This window comes from Dermochelys coriacea, chromosome 16 (assembly GCF_009764565.3).
Source record: "Dermochelys coriacea isolate rDerCor1 chromosome 16, rDerCor1.pri.v4, whole genome shotgun sequence".
NCBI lineage: Eukaryota > Metazoa > Chordata > Testudines > Dermochelyidae > Dermochelys > Dermochelys coriacea.
In genome coordinates this window covers 2,456,672-2,468,936 of record NC_050083.1, presented here as the reverse complement: position 1 = coordinate 2,468,936, position 12,265 = coordinate 2,456,672, and the positions used below count along the sequence as shown (strand labels likewise).

The 12,265-nt window shown below is 47.2% G+C and overlaps 1 protein-coding gene across 5 annotated transcripts in view; it reads right to left on the bottom strand.

The window, feature by feature from the left end:
* RABL6 (RAB, member RAS oncogene family like 6) overlaps positions 1-12,265 on the bottom strand; it is a 120,124-nt gene that overhangs the window by 27,955 nt on the left and 79,904 nt on the right. For all 5 annotated transcript variants that reach the window (XM_038374518.2, XM_038374522.2, XM_038374520.2 and 2 more), the window contains 2 exons: positions 8,824-9,191; positions 5,768-5,924 (listed from right to left, as the gene is read on the bottom strand). In XM_038374518.2, coding sequence (XP_038230446.1) covers positions 5,768-5,924; positions 8,824-9,191 — 525 coding nt within the window. The remainder of the gene's footprint in view (positions 1-5,767; positions 5,925-8,823; positions 9,192-12,265) is intronic.

The window sequence follows — 12,265 nt, the reverse complement described above, 5'->3', positions numbered from 1 at the left end:
CCCTGGTTTGGGTTGAGTCTAGAATTGCTGCTATGAACTGTATCCTCTGGGTGGGGGAAGGCGGACTTGGGCACATTAAGCAATGAACCCAGACTGTGAAAGGTTGATTGTATCAGATGTATATGTGCTTCTATCTGTGCCCTGGAGCAGCCCTTGACAAGCCAGTCATTGAGATATGGGAACACCAGCACCTGCCGTCTCCTTAGAAAGGCAGCCCTGACTGACATGTACTTGGTGAACACCTGAGGGGCCGCTGACATGCTGAAGGGAAGGACTGTAAACTGGTAATGGTTGCAGTTCACTCTGAACCTGAGAAAACGTCTGTGGGACGGGACTATCGATAAGTGGAAGTATGCATCCTTCAAGTCGAGGGTGGCGTACCAGTCCCATGGATCCTGGGAGGGGGATGGTGGCAGCCAGAGACCATGCGGAACTTGAGTATGCGTCTGAGACCCCCGTTTGCTTTGATGATTAGGAAGTATCAGGAGTAAAAACCCATGCCCCGTAGCTCCTGAGGGACTTCCTCTAGTGCTCCTGCGGCTAGGAGTTTTTGCATCTCCTGCATGAGATGTTGCTCGTGAGATGAGTCACTGAAGAGGGTTGGGGAAGGAGGATGGGAGGAGCAGAAACGGAGATAATATCCCACATCTACCATGTGGAGAACCCAGCAGTCTGAGGTTATCTGGGCCCATGCACGATAGAAGTGGGACAGAAAGTTCAGAAAACAATGGGAAGGATCCGGTTACTGAACTGGTGCATCGCCCCCGGGTGCACCCTCAAAAAGTGTGCTTGGAGCCAGAGGACTGCCGAGCTGAGCCCTGGCCTTGACTGGGTGGCAGATGGAGACGTCTGCACCTATTATTCCTGCCCCACTTCCTGGAGAAGTCCTGAGTAGGCTGGGGAGGGTAGAAACGGGGAGGAGTTTGGGGCTTAAAATGCTTCCTCTGAGTAGCGGGTGTATGCAGGCCCAGAGATTTCAGTGTTGCCCTTGAACCCTTTACGCTATGGAGTTTGGAGTCTGTCTGCTCTAAAAACCACCCCAAGCTATCAAAAGGCAGGTCTTGTATTGTCTGCTGGACTTCTGGGGGGAGGCCCTATACTTGGGAGCCATGAACTTCTCCTCATGGATATGGCGGAGGACATGGTTCGTGTGGCTGAGTCCACTGAGTCCAGTGAGGTCTGCAAAGAGGTCCGTGCCACTGCCTTACTGTCCACCACCACAGCTGCGAACGCTGATCTAGAGTCTGCAGGAATCAGCTCCTTAAATTTTGTCAGGGTATTCCACGAATTGAAATTATATTTGCTCAAGATTGCTTGCTGGTTAGCAATCTGAAGCTGGAGCCCCCCAGTGGAGTACATCTTCCTGCCAAAGAGGTCCAGCTTCTTCGAGTCCTTGGATTTTGGGGTCAGGCCCTGCTGCCCCTGCCTTTCTTTCTCATTCATAGCTGTTACCACTAGCGACCCTGGCTGCAGATGAGTAAACAGGCATTCTTACCCTTTTGAAGGTATGAAATATCTCCTTTCTACCCCCTTAGTTGTAGGGGGGATAGAGGCAGAAGTCTGCCACAAGGTTTTCTTGGTTGTCTGAATGGTTTTTAAGAGGGGTAATCCTACCCTTGAGGGCCCCTCAGGGGCTAAGATGTCCACCATGGGGTCTACTGACTCGACCACCTCCTCGGCCTGTAGCCCCAGGTTTTGAGCCACCCTGCGCAACAGCTCCCGATGGACTCTATTGTCAATGGGGGGCGGAGCAGAAGATGACGATCCCACCGCCTCTTCAGGAGAAAGAAAAGGAGTACTTGTGGCACCTTAGAGACTAACATTTATTAGAGCATAAGCTTTTGTGAGCTACAGCTCACTTCATCGGATGCATTTGGTGGAAAAAACAGAGGGGAGATTGATATACACACACAGAGAACATGAAACAATGGGTTTATCATACACACTGTAAGAAGAGTGATCACTTAAGATAAGCCATCACCAGCAGCGGGGGGAGGGGGGAGGAGGAAAACCTTTCATGGTGACAAGCAAGGTAGGCTAATTCCAGCAGTTAACAAGAATATCAGAGGAACAGTGGGGGGTAGGATGGGGGGGAGAAATACCATGGGGAAATAGTTTTACTTTGTGTAATGACTCATCCATTCCCAGTCTCTATTCAAGCCTAAATTAATTGTATCCAGTTTGCAAATTAATTCCAATTCAGCAGTCTCTCCTTGGAGTCTGTTTTTGAAGTTTTTTTTGTTGAAGGATAGCCACTCTTAGGTCTGTGATCGAGTGACCAGAGAGATTGAAGTGTTCTCCAACTGGTTTTTGAATGTTCTAATTCTTGACGTCTGATTTGTGTCCATTCATTCTTTTACGTAGAGACTGTCCAGTTTGGCCAATGTACATGGCAGAGGGGCATTGCTGGCACATAATGGCATATATCACATTGGTAGATGCGCAGGTGAACGAGCCTCTGATAGTGTGGCTGATGCGATTAGGCCCTATGATGGTATCCCCTGAATAGATATGTGGATAGAGTTGGCAACGGGTTTTGTTGCAAGGATAGGTTCCTGGGTTAGTGGTTCTGTTGTGTGGTGTGTGGTTGCTGGTGAGTATTTGCTTCAGATTGGGGGGCTGTCTGTAAGCAAGGACTGGCCTGTCTCCCAAGATCTGTGAGAGTGATGGGTCGTCCTTCAGGATAGGTTGTAGATCCTTGATGATGCATTGGAGAGGTTTTAGTTGGGGGCTGAAGGTGATGGCTAGTGGCGTTCTGTTATTTTCTTTGTTGGGCCTGTCCTGTAGTAGGTAACTTCTGGGTACTCTTCTGGCTCTGTCAATCTGTTTCTTCACTTCAGCAGGTGGGTATTGTAGTTGTAGGTCTTCAGGAGAAGACGACAATGACACCCTAGGCTGTACTGGGCCCTCCTGGCCCCCGCTACTGTCCTTGCCCAGGGCCTTATCGTTCGGTACCGGTGGCAGTCCCGGTGCCAGATATGGTTGCAGTATCTAGACGGGGCTCTGCACCAGGTCCGAAGCCGTCTCGATACTTCGTAGTGGGAGATGATCCTGGGGTGATCGAGGGGCATGCTCTTCTGAAATTACCTGGTGTGAGCCCCTGGAATAGGTACCCAGGGCCTGATGGTACGCCCACAGGATCCAAAACGTCCATGGTGCGGGCCCCTTCCACTGCACCAGCAATGGTATCGGGGGGTGCTTGACCTGTCTCCAGTCTACAGCAGCACTGTTCCAACCAGTGCCAGCTGTGTCTTGAGTAATAGGACTCTGCCTCCGAGTTCAATGAATGACACCGAGTACTGTCAGTCCGGGCTGCTCTCACCATGGGCGAGTGCCCTCTATTGTTCTTGTGACTCTTGTGAGGCGCTGGTGAGTGTGAGCAGTGCTGTGTTGCCGTTATGGACTTCAGCACCGGGGAGTGATGGTGCCGAGGGTTTCTATGCATAGAGTCCTTCCTCAGTGCCATAGCTTCTCTAATGGAGGTCGGCATGCTCTGCATGGAGGTGCTGGGTGCCATGTCCTGCTAGCCTGGAGCCAGTTGGGGATGGAGAACTGCCTCCATGAGAAGCTGCTTGAGCCTGAAGTCCCTTCCTTTTTTAGTTCTAGGGCAGAACCCTTTGCAGCTCCTGCAACAATCTGTGGGATGTGCTTCCCCCAGGCACTTTAGATAGGAGTTGTGGAGATCGCCCTTTGGCATGGGCTTGTTGCAGGTCCCGCACAGTTTAAACCCTAGGGATCAAGGCATGCCCCAAACCTGAACTGGGGAACGAACTGGGTTTGGGGGATCCGCAAACACTAACTAGCTAACTAGAACGAATACTAACTATTTAAATATTTACAGGTTGAAGATACAAAAATAACTAGAGGAAACCTTGCTGAAGCAAGAGAGACACTCAGCTCCAACAACCATCGCTGGCGGTAAGAAGGAACTGAGGAGGCAGCAGGTCAACAGGGACCTATATGCGGCGACTTGAAGGTGCGATTCCAGGGTGTGCCCAGGCTGACACGATGGGTACTGCTAGGGGAAAAACCTTCCAATGACTGTGCATTTGGCACACACACACACACACACACACACACACACACACCCCTACTTAAGCAAACACCTGAAGAACGTATGTGAAAAAAACACCCTCCTGACCGACTTAAGTTACACCAACAGAAGTGCTGTTGTGGACAGCGCAATGTCGGTGGGAGATGCTCTCCCACTAACATAGCTACCGCTGCTCGTTGGGGATTGTTTAATTATGTCGACGGGATAGCTCTCTTATCAGCATAAAGCGGCTACATGGGAGATCTTACAGCAACGCCACTGCATCGGTACAGCTCATGCCACTGTAAGGTCTCTACTATAGACATGGAAGCATGTCCGCTGGAATGGCGGCCAAAGCATGAAGGGGCATACGAATGTTTAGCATATCTGGCACATAAGTACCTTGCAATGCCAGCTACAAAAGTGCCATGTGAATGCCTGTTCTGACTTTCAGGTGACATTGTAAAAAAAGAAGCAGGCAGCATCATCTCCTATAAATGTAAGCAAACTTGTTTGTCTGAGCGATTTGCTGAACAAGAAGTAGGATTGAGTGGACTTGTCGGCTCTAAAGTTTTACATTGTTTTGGAGTGTAGTTATGTTACAAAAAAAATGGACATCTGTAAGTTGCACTTTCATGATAAAGACAATGCACTACAGTACTTGCATGAGATGAATTGAAAAATACTATTTCTTTTATCATTTTTATAGTGCAAACATTTGTAATAAAAATATAAAGTGTGCAGTGTACACTTTGTATTCTATGTTGTAATTAAAATCAATATATGAAAATATAGAAAACATCCAAAATATTTAATAAATTTCAATTGATATTCTTTTGTTTAACAGTGCGATTAAAGCTGCAATTAATCACGATTACTTTTTTTGAGTTAACTGCATGAGTTAACTGCGATTAATCGACAGCTATTTGTAATACACACTTCCAAATCAGAATCTCAGTTAAAGTCATACAGCGATGCAGCCTTTCAGTTTTGGAAGCACAATCAAAGCCAGAAAAAAAAATTAGGCTAAACTGGTGGCACCACAGCTTTCTGGCATTCAAAGCGTATCAGGAAGAACAATGCTTTGGCAATGACAAACTCACCCTGCTAATGCAGTAAATGGGATTCTTCAAACATCTGCTGCCAGGGCAATTTACAGAAGAGCAGCAACCGTTTAATATCGAGAGCTAACAGAGGACAACAGTAGAAGAGGCTAGAAAGCAATCTGGGAGAAGTGCGGGGGGGATGGGATTTGGAAATTATATAATTCACTCTCAACCACTGCTTCCATCATCTGCTCTGGATGACAGTAAATTCCTGAGTAGAGTTCAAGGTAGTGGTTCTAAGCGGTTTTGGGACCTGGCTCATGGGAGAGAGACCCACCCTCTCTTCCTGTGAGCGATACTATAATTACAGCTAGCAGACGTGCTTGAGTTGGCAGCCTCTCCAATTTAACAAGGATAGGTGTTGCTAGGAGGGCATGCTGCAAGCCATTTGATTTCTTGGGTGTCCAGGAAAGGAAGAGAAAGTTCCTGAGGTGAGGCTACCTTACTGGGCTACACACACACTCTTTGGGGGTTTGCACTCTGTGTAGCATACTGTGTGTATTAAGACCATAAGGCCCTAGAGAATGCTGAGGAGCCACACATGATCCCTCAGACATCCAGACTGCACTTCTGAGTGCTATTTCTATCCCACTCCTCTTCCCCCACCCCCAGTTCCTTTCCTCCTTACCTGTCGCTTTCATTGTGGTCCTTAATCCTAGTTATCCCCTTGTCTCTCTGAGGGATCGGATCTTCCAGAAAGCTGCGGTCCAGGCTGTCATCGGGAATAAAGTCCTCCACACTCTGCACTTTTGCAGGGACTTCACTGGGGGGAATAGTAGCAGCATCTGTAGATGGAACAGTGATCAGGTAACACAACAGAACAGTTTGGCACAATTGGCCCAGCTGGTGTGGCAGAGAATTTACTCCTCTAAGCATCTCAAACCCATGCTTCTCTAGCATGCGGAGGGCCACTTGTGTGTGCAGACGTGTAGCTAACACCAAAACAGTCTTGGACATTTGCTGTGTAGCAAAAGGAATGCAACAGGCCATTCAGATCAAACCACTGCTTCGCATGAAGGTAGCCATGAGCTGCCTTTTGGCTACTGCTGGTTTAGTATGTACCAAGCTCAACTTATCTTTTCTTCCTTAAAACTCACCTATGCCACTATAGCCTACAGAATGCTGCCAGCTGATAACAGGGGTTGTGATTACAGCCAGGACTGGCTTTTTACACCTCTGAACTGTGCACAAAGCTAGTCCACGTTAAAACTTCCGGTTACTGTTTCCTTGTCTTTCACCCGGCTTTTTCACACACGTGATTTTGTCATTTAAATTGTAAACCTTTCAGGGCAAGGACTGTCACTTACTCTATCTTTGTAAGCTACCTAGCAAGAGGCCTCCAACAAGTCAATGCCCCTAGGTGTTATGTAAAATAAGAGTTGCTTTAATAGGTCTTATTTGTGGAGCAATCTTTACTCTTCTCCTAGGTTAATCTTCATCCCAGATTCTTAAGAAACAAAGAAAAGCAGTTCTCAAACAGACACAGAAAACCATGAAAAGTGTGACTATTTGCACTTTTGTTTGCAGCATCCTTTAAGATGAACAATGACTTTTCCCTGATTGCCATAGTGCAAGTTTTCCTAAAGGAGCAGAGCCTAACGTGGCTTTTTGTTCACTTCCTTGCTTGGGTAACAGTATCATTGATATCAGGGAATAACTTAAAAAAAAAATTACTGCTGCAGAACATGTATGTGTAGCTTTCTTTTGCAGATCTTATAAAAACACACTGGCTTTCCGAAAGTTACTCTGACAAAACAATGGATAAAAAAGATACAACACTGGGGTTGGACTGTGTCCATTTTTCTTAGTGAACCCATTGCCTCTCTGCATTCAGTTCTATGTGATTTCGTTTCCAGTGTAAACTGTGAAGCAGACTGGCCACATCTTGCTGTTCATTTGCATTTTCACCTTTTTGTTTCTTTGGACAAAGCATAAAAAGACCTGCAGATCAGGAGTTTGCAACTTTCCTCCTTTCTCCCTATTTCCTGCTTCCAGGGAACTGGCACAGGTAAGAAGAGTTATAAAATTGCAATTGGTGGGTTTTTGTCACAATTGATAATAGATCCAGGAGATAGGACATCATGTACAGAATTAAAACTGAACTTGAGTGTGCATTTTGAGCTCCTCCCCCTTTCTGTGGGTGTCTTGATAGCTTTATGAACTCCTTAGAGTGACAGTTTGAAGGAGGAGGTTATTTAGCAAAGAGTGACTCAAACCTCTGTCATGCTAATAATCGCTAGGCAGTGGCAGCTCCAGTCAGCTTTGTAAGTAAAGTGAATGTAATGGGCAAATTAAGGTCTAGCTCAGTAGAAATGAAAGCAAAGAACAAATAGATATAAACTGGCCATCAGGAAGTTTAGACTTGAAATTAGACGAAGGTTTCTAATCTTCGGAGGACTGAAGTTCTGGAATAGCAGTGGAGACAAAAGACATATCTAGCTTAAACACTAAGCTTGATAAGTTTATGGAGGGGATGATATGATGGGATAGCCTAATTTTGGCAATTAAATTGATCTTTGACTATTAGCGGTAAATATGCTCAATGGCCTAAGATGGGAAACTGGATAGGGTGGGATTTGAGTTACCACAGAGAATTCTTTCCTGGGTGTCTGGCTGGTGAGTCTTGCCCACATGCTCAGGGTTTAGCTGATCGCCACATTTGGGGTTGGGAAGGAATTTTCCTCCAGGGCAGCTTGGAAGAGGCCCTGGGGTTTTTTTTGCCTTCCTCTGCAGCGTGGGGCATGGGGTCACTTGCTGGAGGGTTCTCTGCACCTTAAAGTCTTTAAACCACGATTTGAGGACTTCAGTAGCTCAGACATAGGTCAGGGGTTTGTTACAGGAGTGGGTGGGTGTTCTGTGGCCTGCATTGTGCAGGAGGTCAGACTAGATCATAATGGTCCCTTCTGACCTTAAAGTCTATGATTCAATGAACAGCCCTGGATGCCTCTGTCTGATACTGGTTCTCCATGACCTTGGCATTACTTTGCTCTGCTGTTCACTAACAATAAGACGTAACCATGGGCCACTCTCCTCCTCATGCCAGCTGTGCTGGTGCACATTTCCCCAGAGGGGAATCTACTGCAGATCAGCACAGTGCTGCAGTTGTGTGAACACTTCAGATTTCTGGCTGAATGATTATGTTCCTTAAATACAAACAGACTGCTCTTCGTTAACATGCAAGTGCGCTTTGCAGCTGACACACTTGCATACAGGCATCAGCCGCATGGGTTTCTATTACCATTTTGATTTTTATGTGAGTGACACAGGCCCAGCAGTGGAGAAGAAGGACACACTCCTACTCAGAAGTTGACAGTTTATTACTTTCCCCAGGAGCCCTCTATATCGAACCACCCCCAGCCTTGAAGTTCAACATCATAGCCATCATCCTGCTGCTGGAGGGAGTCCCTTTCAGAGGCTAGCATGAGCATTGCTGGAGGCACAAGGCAAATCAAGCAAGGCAGCTGGAAGAAAAGAACGAAGCAACTGCACTACTCTTTGGATTTATATTGAACAAATATAAGCCTTGCACTGCTAAGACAGGAGGGCTGCCTGCACTGCCTCCAATAGGGAGCAGAAGGGGTACAGCAAAGAAACAGGGACAGCAGGGAGGCACGATATTGTAAGCATGACCATGCACCCACTACCAGACAGAAAAATCCAGGTTCTCTCTGCATCAGCACCTACCTGGCTGGGGAGGAGACGTCTCTGGTGCCGGAGAAGTTCCAAAGAGGCGGGAGATAATGCTGCGCTTTTGCAGTGGGACTGCAACAGGCATTGCTGGGGAGGCTGTAGCTGGGGATGATGTGTGCGGTAGCTGAGCCTCTAGGGGAGGCACCGGTGACAAGGATGATGGAGGCTCAGGGGACGTTGTTGCGTTGGCAGGCAGCTGCTGAGGTGGTGGTGGTGGCTGGGGGGTACCTGGACTGGAACTGTCTGTTGACGTGCAGCTGGGAGGTACTATGGGCGACTGGGAGCCAGAGGAAGGGCTCTGTCCATTAGTCGCCATTGGGGACGCATGTCCTCGACTTCGGGCTTCCATCATTTCAAGGAAGCTGCAGAAAAGAATGGAGTGCAGATATAAGGACTGGAACAGCACACTACACGGAGCTTCTCATTACTACACTACTTCTCTGGCTGCAGCCTATGACTAGGAGCCAGGAGAGCAGGGTTCCAGGCCTAGTGCTGCCAGCGACTTCCTGAGCAACCTTAGACAAGTCACTTCATCTCTCTGTGCCTAACTCACCCCAAATGGAAACCTAGCACACAATGAGGACCAAAGGTTAATCAGTGTTTGAGAAAGTGCAAGTGCAAGAAAGTGATGGAAGGCACCAAGTTACGCAAAGGGTTAGAATCTACATCATTCCATGTTTGTACAGTAAGTTCTTTGGCATGAGTCTCCAGGAGGAAGCCCTATACATGGCTTCAACAGCAGCTCCAACAGTCAAGTCACTCTCAGACAGCGGTTCCCAACCTTTTCTCTGCTGCAGCACTCCTTGATAACTTTAATTATTTAAGGCACACCACCATATTATCTTCAGATGAGCCAATTCAGAACAAGGCTAGTAGGGTTAAAATCAAAACCACCATGATTGCAATCTGTCTTTTATGCCAGAATTGTCAACAGTGGAAACTAACATTAAAGCTAAATTTAAGAACTCTGGACAAAAGCATGCTCAGTGGAGAAAGTGACATGCACTTGAGATTATTATTTTGGGATGACAAGCAATTAATAATTAATCATTTCTTCTCATTCCCAAAATAGTCTTCCTAAGGGTGTGTAACTTTCTTTGCTCTTTTTAAATGCAATATAATTAAGCCCCATGCACAGTATTGCCAAACTCAAGAGATCAAAAAATAAATGAGTCAGAACCCAACACATCTGGAGATAGTAAATAACCACATTTTGAGGGCCAAAGAGATGATATTGTTTTTTCAGTCTGTCTAAGATTGGTGAACTGCCTTTGCCCCTCCCCAGAGAGAGAGAGAGAGAGAGAGAGAGAGCGCGCGTGTGTTAGTGCTGCCCATGCTCCCACATGTATTGGGTACAAGGATTTTGGCCCCTGTTGCAGGAGGTCTCACCCCCACATCTGCCCGTCCCCTGCCCAGCAATGAACCCTGCTCCTCAACTTCCAAATCAATCCTGTGCCTCTAATATCCAAATCAGTTCTCCAGCCCCCATCAGTTCTGTACACACCCTTTCCTAGTCCAGGCCTCACCTCACCCCAATTCTGCCCCACACCCCCAGTTCTGCCTCCCCAGCTCCCCCACCTCACACACAGCCCCCTAGCCACCTGTTCAGTTCCCCCCACCTCACCTCTGCTTCTCCCAACCCTGGGGGGCTGCAGCAAGGTCCTGCTTCTCTTCCAGGCTCTTCTCCCTCCCCGTGCCTGGCGAATGCAGGAGGGAGGGGCAGAGGAGCCAACCAACTGCTCACAGGAGAGAAGTGGGGAGGAGAGGGAGATTGAGATTGGTTGCTCTGCCCTTGCAGGAGGCGAGGCAATGAGGCAGATGGCCAATCTGGAGGCAGATTCGCCGCTTCCTTCCCCCTCCCCCACTCCACATGTAGTTTTTCAAAACATGCCGCATCACACTTGTTGGGGCCTGCCAGCACACCAGCTGGGAAACACTGCTGTATAACAATGGAATACCAGCCCCCAGCCCCCCATATTTGTACACGGCACAAAGTGAGTCTGGGAGGGGACACCTGAATATTCACCTAAAGGATAAGAGCCAGCACAGGGCACTCCCACTGAGGGTTACTGGAATTCCCCCCCGAATAAGGCACCAGATACAATGCAGTCCCCTCCTCCCACTCAGCACTGAGGAGCAGAAATCCTAAAGAAACTGCTGTCCAGACTGGGTCTCATGTAGCAGAGCTCCAAGGCTCTTACCATCAGAAAGGCTGCAGCTTTACACCCTTAGAGAAGATCAAAGTAAATGCCAATTCTTTGACGCAGTTCTGCTCTACAGTCAGGATGATTATTGAATCCTTTAGTTCAGACAGACATCAAAGGACACTATGTGGGAATGGGCTACAGGGGATGGATCACTCGATTACCTGTTCTGTTCATTCCCTCTGGGGCACCTGGCATTGGCTACTGTTGGAAGATAGGATACTGGGCTAGATGGACCTTTGGTCTGACTCAGTGTGGCCATTCTTATGTTCTTATATTAACAGAAAGATTTTAAATGGCAATAGCTCCTGCTAAACTATGAAATGGTCTCAGAATAAGCTAGAGCAGCCATACGAAGTAAAGCTGAAAGATGCAAGGACGATCCCTAAATGAGAACTCCCACCTAGAAGTTCCAACAGATGCTATGGGCACTGCTTATATTTCACTAAGCTTAACTAGGTCTCATGTGCAGAAGCTATGAATTTAAATGCATCCCTTATAATGTCAGCAGCCTCAGCAATAACTTTGTGCAGCAAACAGACAGTGGATACACCAAAACAGTGACTACTACCCGATACAGATCACCACTACATCCTTTGGGAGACCAAAACCAGCCCATCTTCTCCAGCAGAGATATTCCCAGCTGTGAAAGAGCAGCTTGATCTAAAACCCCTCAAGGCCCCTTTGAATAGAGGATTTCATGTGGTCAGGAGTGAGAACATGTGCTTTATAATCAGTAGCTGTGGAGCCTTCGTAAAAAGCCAAAGAACAGGCTTGCCTCGCAAGGAGACAACTCTCATGTTGAGTTACAACCTGCTAGGAATCCAGCTTTTGCTGGAGCAAGAACGCTCCATTTCCAAGAGCTGGACAGCTCAGCACTAAACCTCACACAGTTATGAAAGCTGAACAGTTCACAAACAATCCAGTAAGCAGGGGGCTCATCTGGAGAGCCCTGCAAATATGCAGATATCGGTAGACCATGTTTGCAGATTGCAGATCAACCGTGGATACAAATTTTGGGATGACCAGCAATTAATAATTGTTTGTCATTCCCAAAATAGTCTTCCCAAGGTTGTGTAACTTTCTCTGCTGTTTTTAAATGCAATATAATTAAGTCCCATTCACAGTATCACCAACCTCAAGAGATCAAAAAATAAATGAGACCGACCCCAACAAATCATGAGATTGGCCCCCAAAACAGTCTCTATTCATCTGACCACGTAGAACAGCAA